The 26,099-nt window shown below is 46.4% G+C and overlaps 1 protein-coding gene across 1 annotated transcript in view; it reads left to right on the forward strand.

Annotated features, from left to right (window-relative positions):
- GLDC (glycine decarboxylase) overlaps positions 1–26,099 on the forward strand; it is an 86,878-nt gene that overhangs the window by 56,444 nt on the left and 4,335 nt on the right. Inside the window, exons 16-22 of the mRNA XM_084772602.1 lie at positions 3,476–3,551; positions 9,527–9,652; positions 11,421–11,570; positions 13,871–13,983; positions 15,002–15,143; positions 17,751–17,862; positions 24,929–25,024. Coding sequence (XP_084628728.1) covers positions 3,476–3,551; positions 9,527–9,652; positions 11,421–11,570; positions 13,871–13,983; positions 15,002–15,143; positions 17,751–17,862; positions 24,929–25,024 — 815 coding nt within the window. The remainder of the gene's footprint in view (positions 1–3,475; positions 3,552–9,526; positions 9,653–11,420; positions 11,571–13,870; positions 13,984–15,001; positions 15,144–17,750; positions 17,863–24,928; positions 25,025–26,099) is intronic.

The raw sequence follows: 26,099 nt of genomic DNA on the forward strand, positions 1-26,099 counted from the left end.
CCGTCATTTCAAATAGATGTTCAAACCACTGTCTTACGTTCCCCTCCATTTGAGATACTTTTTGGATGCTCTCCTCCCGGCTCATACAGATAAGCATTTTTTCATAATACTTTTCCACCAACAGGTGGCGCTAATAACTTTATTTAAGGATTCCTCTGTGGTAAGCTTCATGTGGCCTTAGAACATACTTGCAATATGTAGATGAAACAGCTGGTATTAAGAGCGCCTAAGACAAAAACTAGTCAGCATTTCCAAGCTTTCACATAGTGCTCTTCTGCTTGATACTGGCTCTTCGGTACACACACACTTGTTATTTGTGTGTGTACACACGTGACACAGCATTTGTGTAGTTGGAGAACAGCCCGCAGGAGTTGATTCTCTTTTCCTTCCACCATGTGGGTACTGGGGATAAAACACAGGTCAGCTAGCTTGGCAGCAAGTTCAAGTTTAACTCGCTGTACCCGCCCCTCCCTATCTATACCTGCCACAAAACAAGATGAGTAGATGTTATGAGAAGCAAGGGGTAAATATAAAATACATTTTTAAATGTTTCGTTTTTTTAAAAAATGAAAACATCTACGTCACCCCTTCACCTTTTCTCCCTCCAACTCCTTCCAACACCTCTTTCTCCCTTTCAAATTCATCCCTCTTTTTTTTTCTTTGTTACACACACACACACACACACACACACACACACACACACACACACACAATCCGATGAGCTCATTTAGTGTTTGCATGTATGTATATGACTTCAGGGCCGGATGGATAACTGATGAGGGTACCCATCCCTAGGGAAGACTGCTTACCTGCAGTTCTGCCCAGAGGTGGCGCTCATGAGGTTCCCCCCTTTCATGTTAGTATGTCTACTGTGTTGCCTTTGTTCATCTCATGTTTAGGCAGCCATGTGGTTGAGGTTTCGCGGGTGTGGCTTCCCCTCATTTCTCAGAGACACAATCCCTCGGCGGCGGTGGTTTTCTTACTGTTCCAGCTTTTAAAGTCTTTCTGCCCCATCTTCCTCAATGTACCCAAGCTTTAGGTTCCGGAGTTATATTATAGGTGTGTTCACTGAGGCTGAGCACCCCACGGTCACCTGTTCTCTGCATTTTGACAAGTGGTGGTTTTCTTTGACAAGGGGTGAAAGCGACACGTAACTGGAGTGTGTGTGGATAAGCGCTTAAGCCTGCAGTTATGAATTATGCTGGTTTAGTAAATTGGCTTTAGTACATTCTCCAAGATCCATGACTTCACTAGCCTTGTGTAGTCAGCTAGTTTCTGATGTTAAGTATGATTTCCATCTGTTGGGCAGGCTCTAAGTCCAATAGACAGCTGTTGGTTACCTCCAGGATATGAGTATCACTATACATTTTTTAAAAGACCCTGACTACAGGGGAAAGGCTGGCTTAGTGTGTGAATTGCCTGGACTGATGGGTAGAATTCACTTCGGAACAAATCTCCTGAGCGAGCATCTGTTTCAGAGCCACTTCATAAAGATACAGTTCTTTAGACGCCTAGTCCAGATCGTACTTTCAAAGCGTCTCGTTAGTTGAGATAAGGCAGGCACATAGTGTGAGCACTGCAGACACTTTCTATGTACCGTAGATGCAGAGGTTGATCTTAGATCATGAGAGCATGTCAAGTAAAATGCAATGAGGTGGGTTTTTTTTTAAATGATTTGTGTGTGCAATGTTTGTATGTGTACCCAAGGAAGTCAGAAGAAGGTGTCAGTTCCTCAAGACTGCTGTTTCAGAAGTGCCCCTGACTGCTGAACTATCTCACCAGACCCTGCAATAAGAGTTAGCTGGAGGAAGGCCATCCATTCACCAGTCCGTGTTTATCGAGCACCCTTCACGTCAACATCCTTGGCACGAAAAACAGAATTAAGAACAAAGCAGACAAGAACCTTGCTTTCAGGGACCACCAGCCTCTTTTGGGGCCTGCATGTCAGAAATAACCCACCACTATTACGATCTGGAGATTGTAATAGTCTTTACCCCGATCCCAAAAGTTTGCTCTTGTGATTCTCAGTCCCCGGGACACTAGCAAACTCAAGAGCAGTTCTATTTGCAGAGGAAACCTGTGGCTCCTTGACTCAGGCAGACACCATTCTGAGCTCTCCATCAGCCACCTTTAGCCCTTTGGGCTTGCGACACTCTAACCTCAGCTGTCAGATGATGGTGTGGAGGACTGTGTCTCAGGGAGTGTGGAATGTTGGACAAAGCATTGTGCTTGAGACAGAGAAGCCCTTTACTCATTTCCCTTCCCTTGTTCCCTGGAGTATCAGGATGTGATCCCTTTGCATTTGACTCAGCATTGCTCACTGGGATATTAGTCATTAAGAATGTTCTTCAAGTGGTGCTAGGGCTTCTGGAAGCCACGCAGATGCAGGCCTGGAGCAATGCCATGATGAGAGTGTGATGTGTCTGTGGAGAGAGTGTGGCCTTGGCCTGACTCGGTATTTGATAATATTAGAAAATTTTTATTATTCCAGGTGTGATCACTGTTCTGCAGTTACATTTTTTAAGTATCTTTCCCTTGAAGTATACATGTTGGTTTGAGCTGATCAGACATGAGCCTGAGATTTGTTTCATAGTTGCTTTAGTTCAGCCTAAAGGGTTCTGTTGGGTGGAAGACCTATTTAGAAAGGAGACTGACTATAAACTGATCGTTACATCTTCTTCTTTAAAAAAAAAGTATTTATTTATTCTTTATATCCTGATCGTAACCCCTCCCTTCCTCTTCCCCCATCCCCTCTCCCCTACTCCTCAGAAACTGGGAGCCCCTACCAACCACGCCAGCTTATCAAGTCAGGACTGATCACGTCCTCTTCCCCTGCGGCAACGCAGCCCCGCCAAGGGAGAATGATCAAAAAGCAAACAACAGAGTCCGTGTCAGAGACAGACCCTGCTCCCCTTACTAGGGGACCCACATGAAGACCAAGTCACCCCCTACATCTGTGGAGGGGGCCTTGGTCCAGTCTTTGCTTGGTCCTTGGTGGGTGCTTCTGTGTCCACAAGCCCCTCTGGGCACTGGATAGTTACTCTGTTGGTCTTCTTGTGGAGCTCTTGTCACCTCCAAGTCCTTCTCTCCTTCCCCCCACTTTCCCACAAGACTCCTGATGCTCCACTCAGTGTTTAGCTATGAGTCTCAGCATCTGTTCAGATCTACTGCTGGGTGTAGCCTTTCAGAGGACAGCTATGCTAGGCTCCTTTCCCCCTTGTTAAATCTGGGTAATAGGTTCCTTGTTTTCTCACAATGTTTTCTACCACTCAAATTCTCACAAAACCAGGTTTGTTTGATGGTTCTGAGCTGACAAGTAAGGCCCACATTTGGTTAGTGTCAACCTGCTTACTTTGGTTCCTAGATGAACTCCAACCATAACTACTTAAAATGGGGTCAGTGTGTGGTAAATCTTGAATGAACAAGTGAAAGTCTAGAGACCACAGTCATGACCCTTGTCCTCTTGTCTTTTCAGCGGAGCCCAGGGAGAGTATGCTGGACTGGCCACTATCAGAGCCTACTTAGACCAGAAAGGAGAGAGACACAGAACGGTGAGCATGGGCAGGTGGCGTTTACTCCCAGTTTCAGGCTCTCAGGGCCCCTTTGGTTCTGTGAGCTCTACCTTTGCAGCCTTCGTGGGAGTGGGCAGGGAAACATATAATCAAGAAATGCATTTCTGTGAAGGGACCATCATGACTTTTGCCTCCAACACATCCCCCATCATCACTGGGAGGGAAAACATTGGGACAGAAAAAGGCTTTTGTGCAAACCCAGCATATGGAACCAGGCAGCTGGCCATGGACCTGCTCTTTAAGGAGAGGGAAGTGGCCAATGGGACTGTTGCTATTGCCACCCTTCTCGCTGGCTCAGCCCTAGCTCTGGGCTGAGGGTAAGCATGGTCCTGGTCATATGTAGCCTCAGAAGATGCTTACTATTGAATAAATATGTTTCCCCCACGGCCTTGTTCTCCGCACTAAGCAACCGTGATGTTGGGGAGCAGATGTATTTCTGCTACAGGCTTTGGGCATGGGAGTCGAGTGTACAAAAAGGACTCCTTAAAAGATTCCAGCTGGTGCTAGTAGGCACAGGAAGATGTGTAGTGATCTATCCAAAGCCTCTACTTACAGCCAAAGGAGGCCTCTGTACCCAGTCCCTTCCTTTTGGAGGCCAGCTCTGTGCTAGGATTTCCACTGAGCTGTGGAGCAGAAATTCTTAGAGGAATTACAGGGTAGGTATCAGGAGCAAGACCAAGACCCTGACTGCTCCAGGAGAGTTCCAGAAGGTTCTTACCTTAGTGAGTAATGTTAAGTGAGTCATAGCCCATGCCCAGGCCCTTTCTGAGTTTATTTATGCTAAAAGGTGTTTTTCCTCTCCTTCCATCATTATTCATCCATACTGAAAGTGTGTCTTCCCATTGGGATAGATTTGGGGGGCGGTGCTAGAGATGGAGCCCAGGCCTTCCCACGCTGGGGCAACGCCGTACATCTGAGTTACATCATCAACAGCTTTTTGTTTGTTTGTCTACTATTATACTATTATTACTACAGACTAGGCTGGCTTCATACTCTCTGTTTGGCTAAGAATGCTTTGACGTCCTCACTCAGACTCCTGCCTCTGCCTCCCAGGTGCCCCGCTTGGTTTGATGTTTTGATTTGTTTGTATGTTAGTTGAGGGTGGCCTTGAACTTGGAATTGTTTTGCTTCGGTACCCTAAATGCTGGGTTCACAAATGTGTTCCACTGTACCCGTCATTTGAATTGATTTTTGACAGTCTTCGAAACAAGCCATTTGTGAATCCAGAAAGTGCTAGACCCTGTGCGTGCACAGGCAGGTGTGGCAACCAGAGAGACCTAGCTGGTGGCACAGGAGATGGACATGTACATTTGGGTTGGTTCACTCAGTTTCTTCTGACCTTCATCTCTTTAACTTTATGAGGAAAGAAAGGGTAGTCTAGATCCATGGTCTTGAGACCTCAGACTCATAGAATCCGAAAGGGAGCTCTGAAGCTGAAAAGCCAAGTGAGAAACACCAGATGACCTGTTCATTCCTGGTTCCTTCATAGTCCCTAAGGACATTTAAGCCTTGGACCTTCTTGTCATTACCTCTTCACTGTTGTTTGTTTGGGGACCTGGAAAAGGGGCTGGTCCTGCTGTGAGACCTCCACACGGCACAACCATTGCTTGACAGAGAAGCCATCAAACCAGTGCCTCTCAACCTCCCTAATGCTGCGCCCCTTTGATACAGTTCCTCATGCTGTGGTGACCCCCAACTATAAACTTTTTCTGTTGCTACTCTATAGCTGTAATTTTGCCATTGTTAGAACTGGAATGTAGATTTTTATTTTGTTGACAATAGAGGTTTGCCAAAGGGGTCCCAACCCACAGGTTGAGATCCGCTGTACCAAACCCACACTGGCAGTGTCTATGAAAGGTCTGGGACTAAGCAGAGGTAAAGGGCCAGCCATAACTCGGGGCTTTTTCCTACTCTGATACTTCCCAACCCTCAGTGTTTGCCTATGTTTGCACCCTGACACCAGGAAATAGTAGCTCTGATATAGGAGCTGGGGACCAAGACAGAAACTCCAAATGAGATACCTTTTTTAAATTGGTGACCATGATCCTCAGTTTGTGGCACTTTCTCCCTCTCTGAGAATCCCTCCTATGGCCCCGAGTGTGACGTCTTCCCTGGCACTGACGTGCACACTTGCTATCATGGGAGGGTGAGGGGACAGTAGAAGAGAAAGGCAGGGAAGAGCCCCTAGCTGCTGAGCTCAGAAACACAGCCGGAACTCGCCAGTCTAGAAACATCAGCAGCCTTCTAGACAAACAGCTTTAATTTTAGCCCAGTTATAGAGGAGAAGAGAAGGACTTATTATTCAAATGGCCAGGGAAGATTTTCCACATTAGCGATGTCTAAGGCAGCTGCTCCCACACAATAGGCTCTAATGGGCCTCAGCTAAACATGCCCTTCCTGCTGGAAAGGAGTTAGACAAGTTACGCGCTACAAAACTGCCCAGGTCCCCCCTCATGGCGCTCGGCCTTCAAGCTGCTTTTGGAAGTTATTTCACAATTGCTCTTCGGTCAAGTTTCAGAGGCTCCTGAAATAGAATGCCCGAGTTCATGATTCATCAGTTTAATTTGGGAAAATGTGAATAATTTAACAAACCTATTTAGCAATTACCAGGTGGCAGGCACAGAGCGCTTTACAGTTAATCTCACTTTGCTGCTCAGGCTCAAGTGTCCTGGCCAGAGACCGAGTTTCCTATAGAAAGGAGAAGTGCTGACCTTGCTCATATACACATCTACTCTTTTATTATTATTGTTGTTAATTTTTGAGAACTGCTCCTCTTCCTGAATGCCTGAGGTGGTCAAGACCTTTAATTGTCAGGTTTTAACCCCCAGAAAACAGTTTTAGTGTCTTATACATTCAACTCTTTGAGGATGAAATCTGTGGTTCAGCACCAGGCGTCTTCCCGAAAGCTAGGGACATCGCGTCCCTCTAAAAGATATAAATGCACTATAGTTGGATTCACCTAAAAGAAACCAAAACATCAAAACTGGATCCTGATATTGCCGTGTCCAGAATAGCACTGTGAGTTTAAAGTGAGGGAAAATTAACACCGTGAAAGGGACTTAAGATTGTTAAATCTCTCCAGAACACAAGGCTGTCTACAGTGCCTCTTTCTGCTGTTCCAGGGTGGGATCAGTTTTCCGTGTCTGCTCCAGAAAATGACCACTAAGTCAGTGTCTCCTGAAAGCATTCATGGGGCAGCTAGAGGCTAGAATCAGAAACTGCCTTTGTGGTGTTGGCAGGATGGTTTTCTCTGGGGAGCTAGGGAAGACTAAGACCTATGGCCTCCTAGCTTCTGCAGGCCACCTTCCCTCTTGGGCTTATGTCCTCTTCTGCAGGCCACCTTCCCTCCTGGGCTTATGTCCTCTTCTTGTCATTAAACAAAATTCTTGCTTTGCTTATCACAGCTTCCTCAGTAGCCAGATCCCTGTGATGGACACCTGCGAGTACACTTAGGAAGAGTTGAAAATCCAAATTCAGTGTAATACTCTCACTTCCCGATCTTTCAGTGTCCTTTGCTGTAGAAGTTAACACCCATGTCCTTGGACATGAAGAACTCAGAAGAAACACAGGCTGGCTGACATTTTCAGCTCTTATGTATACCATCAATGTATCAATTCTTAACTCTGGCCCAATAGGAATAGTTTTTTCCCCCTTTCCCATTCCTTATCAATATTCTGTCCTAAACTGTTGCTTTCATACTAGGATGTAGAATAAAAATAACTTGCCAGGCGTGGTGGCACAGGCCTATAATCCCAGCACTTGGGAGGCAGAGGCAGGCAGATCTCTGTGAGTTCGAGGCCAGCCTGGTCTACAAAGTGAGTCCAGGACAGCCAGGAATATATATATATATGAGAAACCCTGTATCAAAAAAATCAAAAAACCAAAACCAAACCAAACCAAAAAAACCTTGCAAGAAAGAATAATGTCTCCAGCCTTGGTCCTGATAAATGAAGAAAAAAAAAAAGTTTCACCACATAAAACAAGTTTTGAAACAGAACAAAAAATTGAGTGATATGACACACAGTGATATGACTACTGGTCTTTTTTTAATTCAGATTTCATCCCATATGTTATCCCCGAATGTTATCTTCCCGTTCCTTTTCTACTCTATGCCTCCCTCCCTCATCCACCCTATTCCCCTCCCCTAGACCTCTGACGGAAGAGGCCCTCCTCCCCCACCATATGACCACAGCCTATCAGGTCTCATCCAGATAGCCTGCTTCCCCTTCCTCTGTGTGCCTTCCGGGCTCTCCACCAAGGGGAAGTGATAAAATCTGAGGCACCAGAGTTCATGTCAGAGGCAGTCCCTGCTCTCTCCACAACTGTGGAGAATGAGCTGTCCATTGGCTAGATCTGAACAGGCGGGGTCCAGGTTCACTGCATACATTGTCCTTGATTGGCACAACGTTTTGTGCAAGCCCCCGGGGGGTCCAGATCTGCCAGCCTTGAGGGTCTCCTTGTGGGGCTCCCGAACCCTCTAGATCCTTCCATCCCCCCCATTTCATACCACTCTCAGCGCTCCGCCTGGAGTCCAGCAGCAGTGAGTACTTTTGAAAGGACTTAATCAGTTAGCAGGGTAATTCCACTTGCCCTTTGCTTAAAGCTCTGGGTGAGGATGGCGTTTGCGTGTGCGTGAGCGAATGCAGGTGCCACAGAGGTGAGATATCAGATCCCTGGAGCTAGGAAGGGAACCAGACCTCGAGCCCTCCTTAACTGCTGAGCCATCTATCCAGCCCTCCTCTTCTCGTGTGAGTGGTTTGAGTGTGTGTGTGTGTGTGTGTGTGTGTGTTTGTACGCATGTGCTTTTCTTAAGTCAACCATTGTTTTGGAAGAATCAGCTAGAGGCCACATTTTTTCTTCAGAAGCTTGCTTTTATGACTCCTGGAGATGAGATGCCATACTAGCTCTGTGATTTTTTTTTTCTTTTTCTTCAGGGTAGGCTCACTTCTCCACTTGAGTTCTATTGGGCAACTTCCGTCCTGTCCTCTTTTGTTATGGGTCTGCCCCAGGTCTACCAACTGCATGATTCCTATATTCACACCATGATGTGGCTTGCAGCATCGCACGTACCATCCACCCCCTGCTGCGGCTCAGTGGTGGAGCTTGGCTTGCCTAGCAAGCTCCTGGGTTCAGGGCTCTGTATCTACCTCTCCTCCTCCCATAAAAAAACGTAATACAAGGACCGGGGATGTTGCTCAAACATGAGCAAGGACTGAGTTCATCCCAGCACTGAAGGGCCCAAACCAAATCCAACGGGTCTCTAGATTACACTGTTGTTTGTAGCCCTGAGACACTGTCCTTTGATTTCTCCCACTGAAGCATGTTTCATTTTGTCAGTCACCCACTGTGCTGTGGACCCTAGGGATCTATTTCTCAATGCGCTAGTGTCATTAGTGAGCGAGTCATGTGAGCATAGGCAAGCTGATCGTTTCCATGTTGAGTTTTTGACGCTCACACTAATCACTGACAGCAGAGTAAGCACCCAGTAAGTGCTGGCACAGTTGTGCTGGCCTGGGGAGGCCCTGGAGTTTGTCTGTCGCTGTCATCTGCCCTGGTTAAGCAAGAGCAGCACTGACACTGTGAGACTGGCGTCCTGGAGTTCATCTTCCAACCTCATGTTCTGAGAGGTCGCTTCCCATAAGTTACGGCTAAGGCAAGGTTAGAAAAGGCACAGGCGTCTTGTTAGTGCTCTGGGCTAGGGGAAGGCATTCTGACATCTTTAGGAAAGTATTTGGGGAGTCAAATGGAGACCCCCCCTTCGGGACATTGTGTTTGCAACAACAGAGACAGTGACAGCAGATTTCAAGGCACCAGTGGCCAGTTTTAGTAAAAAACATGTGGCGCCTAATGTGTGTCATCGGCACACTAGGAGACTTTGCTCTACTTTGAAATATCCTGGTGATTTTATTTCTCTCTCTTTCTCCTCGTCTGCTACCTTTCCTTGTGCTCCCCAGGTTTGTCTTATCCCTAAGTCCGCACATGGGACGAACCCGGCGAGTGCCCACATGGCAGGCATGGTGATCCAGCCCGTGGAAGTGGACAGATACGGGAACATCGATGCAGCTCACCTCAAGGCCATGGTACTCACTCCCCGCTGCACAGACTGGAGCGGGCTGGGAATAGACGGATGGTGGGTGGGTCGGGGGAGGAGGGGGGGAACTAGAAGAATTGATGTAAACGTTGTCTTCTCTTGTACTTAGTGAAAGACAACGGTTGGTCGCTCTTCTAAATGGGTCTGTGGGGTACAAAGGGTACAAAGAGAAAAAGAAAAAGCAATGGTATTTTTGGCCCCCGGTTAAAACTGGCCATGTCTACTATCCCCTCCTTTGCTTCAGAGATGGGAGGGGGGAGGTCCTTTCACTGACCCCCTCCACTCCTGGTTCTTCCATTTGAAATATAACAAATGGAGTACTTATTGTGATGTTATAGTATGCAGACTCTGCGGGGCCCACTTCCCTGTCCGTCCTCATATTTTCCCATTCACACTCAAACAGATGGTCACAGTTGCATTGAGAATTTACAGAATGCACACGGATATTGTAAATGTCCCAGCCGTGCTCCGCTGGGTTCCAGGCAACATCCTACCCTGTTTCTCCCAACACCAACCCCCACTCCCAAGCTCCCAAGCTCCAGGAAGAGGTTGCCTAGCAACCATATCTGTTTTCCACCAGTGGACTGGAGGCTGCATCTTAAGTGGAAGGGAAATTGGTGGAATAGTGATGTGATTCTGTCAGCGTTGTTAGGCATGGGTACTGAAAAACCTACGTAAAAAAACCTTCAAAGGGACGCTGAAAGTACACAGCCCTGATCATTTTTTTCCATCCTCTACTTCCCTTCTGTTGGCCTTTTTTTCTTTCTTTCTTTTTTTTTTTTTCTTTTGCCACAAATATTCTGGGTCACTAGCAATTATTTGCATTTGTCCAATATAGAATATACGGACTACAACTTGAGCTTTCTTCCCTTGTTACCTACTCCTGCTCTGACTTGCTAACCAAGAAAAAACTAGAATCATCTTTTATATACAGTTGCTTTTTTGGGGGGGGGGAAGTAGTGGGGGTTAAGAGAAGTAGGCACAACGGCACACACCTGTAACACATGGAAGGTTAGTCGTGTACAGCGACACTTCCCCGCACCCTCCAAACAGCATGGAATAAGTTTTTTGAGGTGGATTGAATAAAAGCAGAGCCATTTTACAGACCTAGACCCAAAACATCCAAAAATCTTCTGAACTGCATCCTGTTTTTTGTTTAATTTTGTTAAGATACAGTCTCACGTAACCCATGCTATCAAAGTTGCTATGTAGCCAAGGATACCCTTGCTTCCCCAATGCTGTGGCAAAGGGACTGTGCTGCTATGCCTAGTTTTTTATATTTGTTACAGGGAGCAAGCCTAGAGTGCTCTGCAGGCCAGGAAAGCCCCTCTCTGCTGAGCCACTTTCTCTTTCTTTGTTTCTTTGTTTCTTCACTTTTTGAGATCAGGTTTCTCTTTGCAACAAGGCCCTGGCTGGCCTAGACTCATTTTGTAGAGTCTAGGCTGGCCTAGAACTCACAGAGATCTGCCTCCCTCTGCCTCCCTAAGTGCTGGGATTAAAGGTGTGTGCCACCATGCCCAGCCCCACTCCTGGTTCCTTTATCTTGACCACTGAATCCTGAAAGGACTTTGCTGCTGCTTTTGGATGATTTATGAAGGAGCAATTGGCTGTGCACTTTACCCCTGTTGTAGGCTGAGATACTTGTTCAAGAGTTCAAACACCAAGACCTCGCCTTTCCTAACCCTGTAAAATAAAAAGCCAAGTCTTGGCTAAGAAAGGCTCACACCCTCTCCTCCCTCCCTCCCTTCCCCCTGCAGGTGGATAAACACAAGGAGAACCTGGCGGCCATCATGATTACATACCCATCTACCAATGGCGTGTTCGAAGAGAATATTAGCGACGTGTGCGCCCTGGTTCACCAACACGGAGGACAGGTCTACCTCGACGGAGCAAACATGAATGCCCAGGTGCACATACTTGGGGCCCACTGAGAAGTGGATAACGAGATTGTTTTGTTTTGTTTTGTTTTTAAGATGAGTTCATTTTATGTGCATGAGTGTTTTGCCTGAATGCATGTATGTGCACCATGTGTGTGCTTGGTGCTCATGGACATCCAAAGAGGACATCAGATCTCCTGGAATGGGAGTTTCCAGATGGTGTTTAGACCCAAACTCAGGTCCTCTGTAAGAGCAGTAAGTGTTCTTAACTGTTTCTTTTTTGTTAGTTAGTTTTTTATGTCCTTTTTGCTTGTTTTCGTTTGCTTTTATGTTTGTTTCTTTGTTTGTTAGGGCTTCTCTGTAGCCCTGGCTATCCTGGAACTGGCTCTGTAGATAGGGCTGGCCTGGAATTCAGAGATCCCCCTGCTGGGATCATAGGCATGCACCACCACTGCCGAGCCCCTTACTGCTTCTTCTGCTGCTGCTTCCTCTTCTTCTTCTTCTTCTTCTTCTTCTTCTTCTTCTTCTTCTTCTTCTTCTTCTTCTAAGATTTATTTATTATTTATATAATATTCTGTCTGCATGTGCCTACATGACAGAAGAGGCACCAGATCTCATTATAGATGGTTGTGAGCCACCATGTGGTTGCTGGGAATTGAACTCAGGACCTCTGAAACAATAGACAGTGCTCTTAACCTCTGAGCCATCTCTCCAGCCCCCACCCCCAACCCAACCACTTCTTAACTGCTAAGCCATCATTCTAGAGTTTTGTTTTTGGTTTTTTTTCCTTTTTCCTTTTTTAAAAATAAGACCCTAAATTTGATTCCTAGCAAGGAAAACTATTCTCTCTGGCTTCTTGAGAGTCCCTGAATTCAGACACGGCACTGAATTCAGAGCCAAGATTCTTTTCCTTTCCCTTTTTTCTTTGTGATGCTTGGACACGACCAGGCATGGTCTCCTCAATGCCTAGCTGATGGAGTTTGGAGCCACATTCTGGGCACTGGTAGATGCCAAGCTCCCATGGACCTTGGTGGACAAGCCAGTTTACTTGGAGTTTTAACTTCACCTGGACCCCAAGTGATTCAATCCTGCCTCCCTGGGATGCAGGAGTGACTGAAGGTCTGTGTAACGTGAACTCCTGCCCCCTGCCCTCCTTCCTTCATTAGTTTGATTCTGTTCACAACTTTAGTCCAGGGATTGCCTTCTGCTTCAGCAGCCTAGAGCAAATGTATCTGTCCACAGCCAAAGTGGCAAGATTGCCAGTTGAATACTGCAGCTGCATATCTGGATTGCCTCGGGAAGACTGGCAGCCTGGTTCCCACCTCCTCAGCTTAGCATCTTTTAGATGCTTGAGTCTAGACCCTTGCAAGGGACCAACCAGCCATGTGCATAATAAGTACCCAGCTTTGAATTTGCCAGAGAAGGGTGGTTACTGGTGCTGTAAAAGCTGCCTGTTCAGTAAGAATGAACACACAGTAATTTCAGGGGTAGTGGTACTTCCTCTCCTCCTTTCAAAAGTAGGCATACAGGTAGGGACTGCTCAAGCATGTATATTAAATCTGAATGGAGCTAAATGGTCAGTTGCTGTGTGCATAGAGGCCACAGCCACTTTGACTCTGGGATGCCAGGTAGAGTGCGGAACTTTCAGGAACCCCTTTTCTCCTTGATATTTTTAAATTACCTTGTGTGTGTGCACGTGTGTTGGTCAAAGGACAACTTCCAGGAGTCAGTTCTCTTCTTTCTTTCTTTCTTTCTTTTTTAGGTTTAATCAAACCTTAGTTTTCGTTTTTTGGGGTTTTTTTTCAGAATTTTTTTATTATTATTAATTTATTCAGATTACAGCTCAATTGTTATCCCATCACTTGTATCCTCCCGTTCCTCCCTCCTTCCTGCTTTCACCTTATTCCCCTCCCCTAGGTCTATGACTGAGGGGGACCTCCTCCCCCACTTTATGGTCATAGGCTATCAAGTCTCATCTTGGTATCCTGCTTATTCTTTCTTTGAGTGCCACCAGGCCTCCCCACCAAGGGGAAGTGGTCAGATATGGGGCACCAGAGTTCATGTCAGAGTCAGTTCTCTTCTTTCGTCATGTGAGTCCTGTGGAATCAAACTCAGGTAGTCAGACTTGGCATCAAACACCTCCACCCACTGAGCCATTTCACTTGACCCTAGGAAGCCTTTTCTGTGAACATCGTGGATGTGGCTCTGCTTGCCTTTCCTGGGGAGACCAACAGCACAGAACAGCGTGTCCTTCTGTCGTCAGGAGTGGGGGGGGGGGGGGAGGCTTGCCAAGCTCTGATGTTTACTTTTGCTCTTTCCTTTTTTGGTAGGTGGGAATCTGCCGTCCTGGGGACTTTGGGTCTGATGTCTCTCACCTAAATCTTCACAAGACCTTCTGCATTCCCCACGGAGGAGGTGGCCCTGGCATGGGGCCCATTGGAGTGTGAGTTGTGGGATGTGTGAGTTGTGGGGTGCTGCTTCAGGCTTGTTTTGGAAGCAGGATGGACCAAAACTTGTCCTTTCCATCAGTCTTCACGTATCAGGAAAACCTTCGTAGCCAGCGTGCTGCCGACAACTGATGCAGAACTGGACAAGGAGTGGTTTTAGAGTTGGTCCAAAGAAAGGCGTAACTTAGTAACCGTGGCGTGTACTCCCTCAGCCTCTGTGGGCTCCAGAGTGTGCATGTTAACAGTACCAAGCAGGGATCGGAACTGGAATGTTAGCACCTCTAAGTGTCTCGGATTTGAACCTGGATTCTACCAGCTATTTATTTACTTAACTTATTTGTTTCTCTTTTCCTTAAAATAGAACTAGCTAATGACAATACTGAGAGTGAATTGGGTAGAAGGCACTGAACTTCTTGCAGCTTTAATTTTCACCGCATCCATGATAAATAAGGGGGAAACAAACGTTATTACTAGAGATAGTTGGGTGAAGTCACCGTTTACTGAAGGATATTTCTTAGCTATTGATAGCTATCTCAATTTAGTAAGAACAGCCTTCTGTGGTGGTGGACGTCGGGAGGAGCAGTGTTCAGCGTTGCTGGGAAGCTGACTTTCTTCCTAGTCCTTTTGGTTTGTATTATGTACAGATGTTGAGTATCCCAAGTGGTTTAGAGGATGTGTTAGCCTCCAAGCGGAGGGCCTGCGGCCACCTTCTCATCAGCAGCCTTCTATACTCAGTGGATAGCTTAGATGGATGTGGGGGTTGCTCTGAGGGGCCTGTGTGTGGGCTGCCTCCTCCAAGCCCTCTACCACAGCTCTTGGAAGCTGTTAGGTGGTAGAAAAGGAAGGAAGGGATTGAGAGCTCCTGTCTCAGTTGTCTCCTTGTTATCCGTCCCCTAGAAGTGTCAGGTCCCTGCAGCGTTTCCCTATGAAGAACAGAGCTCCTGGAGAACTTGGCCATTTAGTTCAATTGTACCTTTTCACATCATTGCAATGTGCCCTTTAAACCCAATACAGGAAGAAGCATCTTGCTCCTTTTCTGCCCAGTCATCCCATTGTTTCCATACAACCAAATGAGGACGCATGGCCCGTGGGGACCGTCAGTGCAGCCCCATGGGGCTCCAGCTCCATCTTACCCATTTCATGGGCTTACATTAAGGTGAGGCTTGTGAACACGTGTTGCTGTGGAGAGGTGGGACTTGAGATTTTCTTAGAGGCGCTGAAAACGAAGGAGTCTCTGACTCAAGACAGGAGTCAGTGAACACTGCTGATGACCGGGGCCACCGCCAACGCTGGGGTGGAAGAAAGCTTCTAAGAAGGGCAGCTAGAATTGTGTCATCTGTTCCTTTGGGTTCTCGTGATGGGCTTATGTTTTCCCAGACATAGCTAAGTTCCATGAGTCATGTGAATGTTCTGGCCACGTCACTTGGTTTCCTGTCAGACTCAGACAGCAAGCGAAAAGCAGTGCACATGGTCACTATAACCCTTTCCTGAGATCATGGGATACATGTTAGGGTGCATTCTTTGGCAGCCTGGAGGATAAGATGAGGAGCAGCAGGGATTTGAGGGGCAGGGTTCAGAAACACCACGCTTGAGACTTGGGGACCTGTGTTTTAGGGATAATTGAGCTTTGTCAGAGAACAGGCTTATCCTGCTTTGTCCTTCTCCACAGAAACACTCAAACCAGAATTGATTTTATGCAGCTCTCGTTCAGACTGGCCTGCCCGCCTCCTAGAATGTCAAATCTGTGGATAGGCGCTCTTGGTCGGTTGCTAATTAAAGCAGCTCTTTCAAACCAGTGGCCCTCGTTAAAGGAAGTGTGGCCACTGATGAGACGAAACCCCTAAACTCAGCTATACAGATTGTTCTGGGTGACTGTGGGGCTGGCTGTGTCTGAATGCGGTGGCATTTATGATATATTTTTTTAAAAAGCTTATCATTTTCTCTTTTGAGACAATTGTGTATTGTGTGTGGATGGGTGTTTTGTCTGCATGTATGTCTGTGCCCTGCATCTATGCAGTGCCTGTTGGGTGCATCAGATTGGAATTACCATGGGGGTCCTGGAAATTGAACTTAGGGTCTTTTGAAAGAGCTGCCGATGGTCTTAACTGCTGAGCCATCTCTCCAGACCCTGTGACTTCTTCTTCTTTTTTCTTTTTTCTTTTTCTTCTTATTAGGAGACAGGACCACATGCATTAAAGGCTTTCTTTGAGCTCCTAATCCGCCTGCCTCTGCCTCCCAAGTGCTGGCTTCACCAGCGTGCCTCTCCACGCAAGCCCAGCTGCGTTTGTGATTCTTACTGGGCGCAAAAGCAACAGCTCTGTACCCTGGAGCTTTGAAGCTGCCTCTAAAGCATCATGCAAGTCGTTTGAACATTAGAGGAACAAAAACAATGGGAACGAAAAGCCCTTTCTTTGCAAACAACCAAATCCCCAGTTGCCTTTGATCTGTGGATCCTGTAAATTTGGGGCTATTTGTACAAACGTATTTGGGCTGGATATGGTTTCTCACATACAGACCGCGAAGCCCCCTAGGGCTATTTTGGCCATACGCCTAGAACACCAAACGAAGTTTGAGTTTTAAAACTAAATAAGTAGTGTTTGCTCAAGCCTTATCTTATTTCAGGCTTTACTTCTCCTATAGATACTGGTTGGAACCTTCTCCCTCACCCTCTGCACTCCACTGTGGATACTCTCTAAGGATAATCTCTCTCTAAGGCCCCACAAGTCCCTCCTGGCTTCCTCTTACCTTCACTGCCTGCTCTCACCAGCATATGCTATGTATGGCCCCATCCCACTGAGAATAAAATCTAGCTGGTGTGGGCTTGTGCTTAGAGCCATCAGCATTTAGAGAATGGTGCTCGGCGACACGTAGGAAGACAGGCAGCAGTTGGCTGGACCAAGTCCATGTCAAAGCAAAGACTTAGAACATGAGGTCCCAATCCAGGTTGCTATGGTGACTCCTTCCCCTTTTTTTTTCCTTTATAGACCCAACCTCCACTCAGTTACTCCTTTTCAAGTTTATGGCGAAGTTTAGCTCTCCTGTTAGGAGACCTACTTTGACTACCCTGGGGCCACATTGTACACTCTCCTCACTTTGGACTTTGTACCACTGTTACAAAGGGACTGTGAGGTCCCTCAGCCATGGACATTGGTGTGATCTTGAGTTTAAACACTTTGCTCTTGGTGGCTTTTACTCTGTATGACAGCAGGGCCTCACCACCAGAAGAAGGACAGATTGAGCCAGGCAGTTGGCACACGTGAACATGAATAATGCTTATGTTCCTCATTGGAAACTATGGAGAGACAAACCGCACAAATTGATCTGATGGATTTTGACCAAGATCTCATCAGAGTCCTCAAAATTCTCTTTACATCTCAAATTCACAGGAAATGAAAAATAAACATTGCAACACTTCTAAGAACAGTTCTCTTGCCTCTTTCAATTGCAGGGGTATGCAGTCAACTGTGCCCTGCCTCAGGCTTTGTTACTATGGCCTGCCTCCCTCCACCTCACCCACTCCTGCCCCTCCCAAGAAAAAAAAAAAGAATTAAAATTAGTGCTTAAAGAAAAAAAAATCTTCCAAACATGGAAGAGACTGGCAGATCTCCTTCCTGGGATTTTTTTCCATTCATTTTCAATCTGCAGGGATGGTGAGCTGGTGAACTTTCTTGAAGGAATTTATCTGGGGCATCTGCTTAGCATCTTGACCATTCACCTTACCTATTCAGTGGTTAACGGCTGGCTCTTTTTCTCTTTGTTGCAGATGATGGGAGGGAAGGGCCTCAAAGAAGCCACAGAAATTGCTATTTTAAATGCCAACTACATGGCCAAGCGATTAGAAAAACACTACAGAGTCCTTTTTAGGGGTGCAAGAGGCAAGTATCAACTCTTTTATCTTCTTTTTCCTCTCTTTCCTTTTTTCTTTTTTTGAGGTGGGTTTCCTATATCCAAACTGTGCTTGCTATAGATGTGATTTTGCAGCGTGGGAGGAATGCTTCAATTTCTTAGCTACACAAAGGAGATTTCTTGAAAATATAGCCAACTTACTCATGGCTATGTGCAAAGCTATCCCACCCTAATCAAGCAAGGGGCCTACACCACAAAGAAAGATGCTCACATAAACTCATGAGCTGGTCATTCACAGGGTGTTGTAGTAGAGGTGTCTTGACACTGGCGTAGTTTCCTAAATGAAGCAATTCTCTAACATGAGCAAACACATACAAGAGCCAGCCAGGTAAGAGGGGTTGCTTAGAGGGTGTACTTGATTAGAAGTGGGATAGAAGAGGGGGCCGATGAGATGTGGTTGAAAAGACAGCATGGTGCCTTGACAGTCTTGGAAGGATCTGGACTTAACTCCTGAGCCAGGCCAGCACCATTGAAGGGTTCCCAACTTAGAGAGTGACGTGACTAGATTCACTGAGGATGGTTAAAGCAGTGAGATGAATAACTGCTTAGGAGCACAATCAGCTGGACAGCTACTCATTAGTGAGCGTGTTTAGCGTGTTAGGTAAACACACACATATTTACATGAGAGGTGCGAGTAGACAGGAGAGCAAAGCCAACCCAGAAGCAGAAGCAGGCGAGGTGACTAAGTAAGAACCAGGGCGGGGGGCTAGAGAGATGGCCAGAGGACTTAGGTTCCCAGCATCCACATTAGACAACTTACAACCACCTGTAATTCCAGTCTGGCCTCTGAGGGCACCTGCATAGGTGTCTCGCACACACACACACACACACACAGAATGTAAGTATATGTAACCAGGTGGATACCCAGACTGGCTGTTCAGCCACGCAGGGAGAGACAAGGATAGAATATTGAAAAGTTCGAGCAAAGCACCCCTCGCAGATGTGGCCTTGAGAAGGGCGGTCATGGTGCCCACTTGGGCTCTCGGCTCCTCCAGCCCAGGCAGATTCTACATCTACATTGCTTATAGTCTCTAATTTCAAGGCTGTTCTGACCTTATAAATATGGATCCAAGGGACATGTCTACTGAGAAGAATAGACCGAGAAACAACAAAAGCTTAAAAAAAAAAAACCCAAATCTTTGCCAATATTGTGAGTGAAAGATACTATTGTTTTAACTCACAGTACTTAAGTCTTTATTTCATTTCTTTAGTTATTAATTTAATTATTGCTGGCAATGCTAGTTTTTGGTCCTGGGGCTTTATGCTTGCTAGGCATGTATTCCACTGACAAGCTGGCCCCCAGTCCTTAATTTTTGTATTATGTTTAACTTTGTCAGCATTACTAAGATAGAATTAACATACCTGTCATACAATTTATTCATATAAGCCGTACAATTCAGCAATTTTTAATATGTTCACTGACTGCAAAGCCTAGTTTTTAAAAGCAGGAATTAATGTGACTTAAACTGAATGGGGTAGTTGGCAGCCATTGAGAGAAGGTCATATGTCACCCTGCACTTAGTATTTATGTGGTGGCTTCGGGCACAGAGCCCCACCCTGTCCTTTGGGACTTAGAGTACAAAAAGATGGATGAAATTTCCATTTGTTTTGACATTTTACCACAGAATTCAATTGCAAGTAGAGTTTCTCACCCCAAGCTGAAATGGCTCGGCGGTTGTAGACTTGATTACTGAATCCCAAAGTTCGTCAAAGCCAACACTGACTCATGCTGGTCTGCTAAAAACATACGTTACGCCGTTTCAAATCTCCTCTTTTGGAGCCTGAAAACGCTGCACCTTCTGGGGATTCAAAATAGCGAAGTTTTCAATAATCCCATGGTATTCTGATGTGTCCAGCAGCAGTATTGGGGGGGGGGGGGCTCATCAATGCTCATCTTAATCACGTGCCAGCACCGAGTCACATGTTGAAATTACAGACGCCTCTGAGGTAATCATTTTAATGAACTCCAGGCTTGCCATGGAGAGCTGCTTCTCTGAGATTTGAGTGTTAACTACACTGTCTAGGCTGGTGGCCTTTTGAAGCGAACAAGGGTGCGTCAGGCAAGAGACAGGCGGAGAAGCTGTGGAAGGTTTTTATTCTACTACGATGAAGAGAAAAGGAATTGCTGCAGGAGGATTATTGTTTGGGTGGTGGTCAGTCTCTCATTAGGTCAATCCTCTCATTTTTGTGAGGATTTGTTCTTTTTACTCTTTTAAGTTTGTTTGTTTGTTTGTCGTGTATATGTGTTTTTTGTTTTGTTTTAAATACGGTCTCACTGTGTAGCTCAAGCAGACTTGATTTTGGGATTGACTTTCCCTAGTATTTTTTTTTTTCCAGGACAGGGTTTCGCTGTGTAGCTTTGGCTGTCCTAGACTCACTTTGTAGACCAGGTTGGCCTCGAACTTGCAGTGATCCGCCTGCCTCTGCCTCCCAAGTGCTGGGGTTAAAGACATGAGCCACTACACCCGGCTTCATTCCCCAGTCTTACCATTCCCCCAATGCAGGGATTACAGGCATATGCCTCCAGCACACTCAGAAAAGTTGGTAGCTATGTCGGAGAAGGGTTTTTCAAACGTGCATCTCTTGGGCTAAGCTGTAAAGGGCATCCCTGTCGTTAGACTTTGCAGAACGTCATTTTTCTGGTGTTTCTATCTGCTTTTCATCTTGGACAACCCTTTGCTGCTGTGGATTCCCGTCCCTGAAGGTTTTCCGGGGGCCCTCCCTTTGAAAGTGAGCAGTGGCCTCGCTGGTCCTTGCTGTGACTGGGGGCCCAGAGTGCCTGGCCTCGTTCCCAGGAAAAAGCTAGGAGCTTTTCTTTTTCTTTTTTTTCTCAGGTTACCACAGAACTAGGAGGCTCTTTGATTACCCATCCAAGCTTTACTCAATTTACTTAGTTCCAGCAATCTGAGGCTGCCTCTGTAAGAATGTTGTAGAAATAGCTCCCTCTGTATTCTCCAGGGGAGTTAGGAGAATCTTATCTTCCATAGCACAGCCCTACTGTCTTTTTTCCCCCTTCATCTTCTTCTTTTTCTCTTTTGTTTGTTTGGTTTGGTTTGTGTTTTTTGTGTTTTTTTGTTTGTTTGTTTGTTTGTTTGGTGATTGTTTGAGACAGGGTTTGTCTGTGTAGCCTTGGCTGTCCCAAACTCCCTTTGTAGAGCAGGCTGGCCTCAAACTCACAGTGATCCCCCTGCCTCTGCCTCCCCAAGTGCTGGGATTACAGACGTGCGCCACCACACCCAGCTTACAACCCTATTGTCTTAGTTTGGCTTTTTATTGGTGTGAACGGACACCATGACCATGACAGCTCTTAGTAAGGAGAACATTTAACTGGGGCTGGCTTACAGTTTCAGAGGGCTAGCCCATTATCACCATGGTGAGTAGCAAGGGAGTGTGCAGGCAGACACAGCGCTGGAGAAGGAGCTGCGAGTTCTACATCCTGAGCCACAGGCTGCAGGAAGAGCGAGACCTTGGGCTTGGTTTGAGCATTTGAAACCTCAAAGCCCGCCCCTAATGACACACTTCCCCCAGCAAGGCCACACCTACTCCAACAAAGCCATGCCTCCTGATAGTGCCACTCCCTGTGAGCCTAGAGGGGGGCATTTCCCTTCAAACCACCTCACTCATGCTGCTCTGAAAACAATCACGGGAGCCAGGCCACTTTATTTTGTTTTCCTATTGTTTCACCCACCTCAATTTTTTAAAGGTAATGTTTGTACTAATTCGTAGAGAATTTCACACAGGCAAATACATGTACTTTTGTCATATTCACTCCCCACTCCTCTCCTCCCCCAAATCTACTCTTACCTTCCTAGCTCCTCCCAACTTTGGATCTTTTTATTTTTTTATCTTCCCCTATGTCCTGTTACTCTATGAGTTGAGTTCTTCCAATTTATGGGTGTGGTGCTGTACAATGTTAGAAGGTCCACCTATTAGGGGCCATGTCCTCACAACTGACTCTCCCCCGAAGCTAGAGACCGCCTGTGGGTCGTGCCTAGGCTGGGAATGTTGACCACGTCGACTTTCTGTCAGGGTTAGAAGACACTGTTGTTCCAAAGCCCTCCATGGCCAGCGGCTCGTCTGCTCTCCCCACCCCCTCCTCTCGCCGTTTCACAGGCCTCTGACTTGGTGTCTTAGCCACGGTCCTGCTTAGGCCTAGAGGAAACAGCCCCAATTTGCCATCTGCCACAGCAGGTTTGCACAGCTCTCTTCCCTTAAACGCTGCAAACACAGAAGAGCATCTTGAGATCTGGCCTCTGATAGCCGTTACGTTTAAGCGCTGTCTCTTCCCAGGCCTCTTTGGATGAGAATGCACATGTAGAAAATAACATCTGAACCTCATTTTTGGAATGGAGCTCTTCCCAAACCGCTTGCTGGTGGTGGCCCGGCAGATGGAATCTGGGATTTAACGGCCGCTGGGGTGACTCGGTTAGATGGATTTCCAGCCATTGCCACTGAGCCTCTGCTTGCAAGATTCTCCTCTAGGCCTGCCAGCAAATGACTCCTCTCCTGCTGAGGACTGAATTCCCAGCCCCAGGCTAGCCACAGGCCCCTCAGAACAGTAAACAGCGCTAGCTATCTGGTTTTTGTTTTGTTTTGTTTTGTTTTTGAGACAGGGTTTCTCTGTGTAGCCTTGTCTGTCCTGGATTCACTTTGTAGACCAGGCTGGCCTCGAACTCACAGAGATCCACTTGCTTCTGCCTCCCCAGTGCTGGGATTAAAGATGTGTGCCACCACCACCCAGCTAACACCAGCTGTCTTTATGCTCCAGGAAGCAGCCAGAAACTCAGAGGAGAATGGGCAGAGGCCAACACTGAACTGTGAACATCCTGAAATTAGACGTGGAGAAGGTCTCAAGGATTTTTGTGTTTCCCCTCTTCTCAAACCTTCTGATGGTTATTCTGTTGGGCAGGTCTCTCTGAGATTACTTACCTAGAACTAGATAGATTTTTTCTAGGTTTGAGTCTTTTTCTTAATCAGTTTCTTTCTTGTCATTGGTAGAAAGCATGTTTTAAAAATATGCAGCTTTGCCAGGAGTGGTGGCATGTGCCCATAATCCCAGCAGAAGCAGAGACAGAAGGATCTCTATGAGCTCAAGGCCAGCCTGGTCTATAAAGTGAGTCCAGGACAGCCAAGGCTTCAGAGAAACCCTGTCTCAAAAAAAATTAAAATAAAAAAGAAATAGGCAGCTTTCATGTATTTAGTCTGACATTCTCACACTCGTGTTTTCAGACTAAAGCAGCCAGTTATGTTTATTCATTATAAAAGCCAAGTGGTCGAGGCTGCCTCCAGGGGCAGTGACTGTAGTTAGCTGTGAAGGCTGTCAGCTAAGAGTCAGTAGAATGGGTTATTTGGTTTGATCTGGGGTGCATGTTTTTGTGCGGTGTATGTGAGTGTGTGAGTAGGCACGCACATGCCAGCACAGGCCTCCCTTTGTCACTGCCTTATTGCCTTAAGACAGTGTCTCTCATTGCTAGAAGGTCACTGTTGGAGCTACCCTTGCTGGCATGTGAGTTCTTGGGTACCACATGTCTTTGTCCTCTTACCCCCCACTGCTGGGGGACACATTGCTGTGACCAGATTTTATATGCATGTTGGGGATTTGAACCCAGATCCTCATAGGGTAAGTATTCTTACCCACTGGCCCATCTTCTTAGGCTGGTAAAACCAACTAAAGAAATGTATCAACAGGTGGGCCGTAGAGTTTGGGAAGCTCCCAGGAATGCTGATTGGTGATTAAGGACGACTTACTGGTTTATACGTTTAAAGACTTTATTTATATTATTTATATATCTACATCTATATCTATATATCTTAACTTAGCCATTTCTCCAGTCCATCACTGTATTTTTGTTGTTGTTGTTTTTGGGGTTTTTTTGTTTTGTTTTGTTTTGTTTTTTTGAGACAGAGTTTCTCTGTGTAGCCTTGGCTATCCTGGATTCACTTTGTAGACTAGGCTAGCCTCGAACTCACAGCAATCCACCTGCCTCTGCCTCCCAAGGGCCAGGATTAAAGGCGTGTGCCTCCAGGCCTGGCCACTGGTTTGTTTATTTATTTATTTATTTATTTATTTATTTATTTATTGGTTTTTTGAGACAAGGTCTCTCTGTGTTAGCCTTGGCTGTCCTGGAATCACTTTGTAAACCAGGCTGGCCTCGAATTCACAGCGATCGGCCTGCCTCCGCCTCCCAAGTGCTGGGATTACAGGCGTGCGCCACCACGCCCGGCTTCACTGGTTTATTCTTGATGATTGTGTCCTCAGCATCCCCCAATGGGTCTAGAAGGCCAGTCTGTTTATCGGCTGGATCGAAGTGAACTGACCTCCACACACTCTCACTGACTCTAGGTTGACTGTTCGACGGCGCCCTTTCTCCCCCGCTTTCTTTTCCTCCTGTTCATTTTGGGTTTTGTTTTGAGACAAAGTCTTGATCTAGGGCTTCAAATGTGTGATCCTCCTGCCTCTGCTTTGTGCTAGGATGACAGGTGGGCACCACCTCATCTGGCTGACAGGGCTCATTTCTAATTCTTGGTCTGCAGCCTGAATTAAACCTTTGACAGGTCTTTGAAGAACCACATTAAATTCTGCATGCATCCTGTGAATACATATTTATTGATATGTACTAAAGATGCCCAGGGTGAAGTTATTTAAACTTGAAAGTAAAGCCGCTGAATCCGTCAATGACCCTTTAGCTTTAGAAAACATTTGTGTAAATGGATCAGGGTTGTATCTCACTGTTGCAAGGAGATTTTAGGTCTTCAGAATAGAAATCCCAGGTAGGCCAGTGGTCCTGTGACCAGCTCCTCCCACCCCTCAGCCCCCTACACACACCCCCAGCTCCCTTCCCCCATTGTGAGGTGCACAGCGTGTGGTGAACTGAGAGCAGACAAATGCGAGGTAGAGTAAATGGAGTCGTTACTGCTGCCTACTACCTTCTCGAGTCCTCTTCATCCTCTTTGTCTCTTGGTCCCCATGGAGCTATGAAAGGGCTGAATTGTTGAGTGATACTTACTTTCAGCTGACACTGTGTTCTTGAACAGGGTATGTGGCTCACGAGTTTATTTTGGACACAAGACCCTTCAAGAAGTCTGCCAATATTGAGGCTGTGGATGTTGCCAAGAGACTCCAGGATTACGGTAAGAGGCCTTTGACATCCACACAATTGTCCTACAGGCTATGGACCATTTCTCAGGAGCACATGTAGTTGGGTGCACAAGAACTGCATGCCCTGCTCCCCTGACTATTACTCAGCCTCTGGCTAGGAGGTGAGTCAGAAGGAAGGGAGGGGAAGCTGCTGTTGTCAGCTCACAGGGTGCCAAGAAGAGACAGTGAGGAGCTGATTGTTAATTCATTAATAACCGCGTTGTCTGGCATTCTCATTTATTGTGTGTAATTCTGCATAATAGGAGAATCCATTCACTGGGAGTCATGCGTGAACCTCTCCTTAGGATGCGTCAGTAAAGCTGTTTAAAAACATCAAATGTGCCAGGCAGTGGTGGCGCTTACCTTTAATCCCAGCACTCAGGAGGCAGAGGCAGGTAGATCTATGAGTTTAAGGCTAGCCTGTGGGCTAGCCAAGGCTATACAGAGAAACCTTCTCTCAAAGATCTCCTCCCCACCAAAAAAAAAAAAAAAAAATCCAATGCATATTTCTTCTTAAAACAAGTCATTAAAGAGCTGGGGAGGTGACTTGGTGGTTAAAAGCACTTTCTGCCCTCACAGAGAACCTGGGTTCAATTCCCAGCTTACAAAACCGGGCATGGTGGTGCATGCCTTTAATCCCCACATTGGGAGGCAGAGGCAGGCAGATCGCCATGAGTTTGAGGCCAGCCTGATCTACAAAGTACAGGACAGCCAAGGCTAACAGAGAGAAGCCCTGTCTCAAAAAACCAAAAACAAAAACAATTCCCAGCATCCAGAACCTATATGGTAGCATCCAATCAACCTCATTTGGGAAGCTCCCTCCCTGAGTTAAGGGTCACAACCCAGGGATCTGTTTTTAGACTAGAAGGTATTGATGGTTCCAGGCGTGGGAGCCACTCAAGCAGAATATGGATTAAATTTGCTTACACGAGGCATTGATGACAGATTTTAATGGGCAATGAAATGAGTTTGTGCTTTAAAAGACAGAAGGACTCCTTGCTGGTTAGGCGGCAACACAGATGTATGCTGTTGTCAAAGCCCATTGAGTCTTCACTAAGATCTGTAGCT

This window comes from Acomys minous (genome assembly GCF_964271855.1).
Source record: "Acomys minous genome assembly, chromosome: 2".
Classification (NCBI taxonomy): Eukaryota; Metazoa; Chordata; class Mammalia; order Rodentia; family Muridae; genus Acomys; species Acomys minous.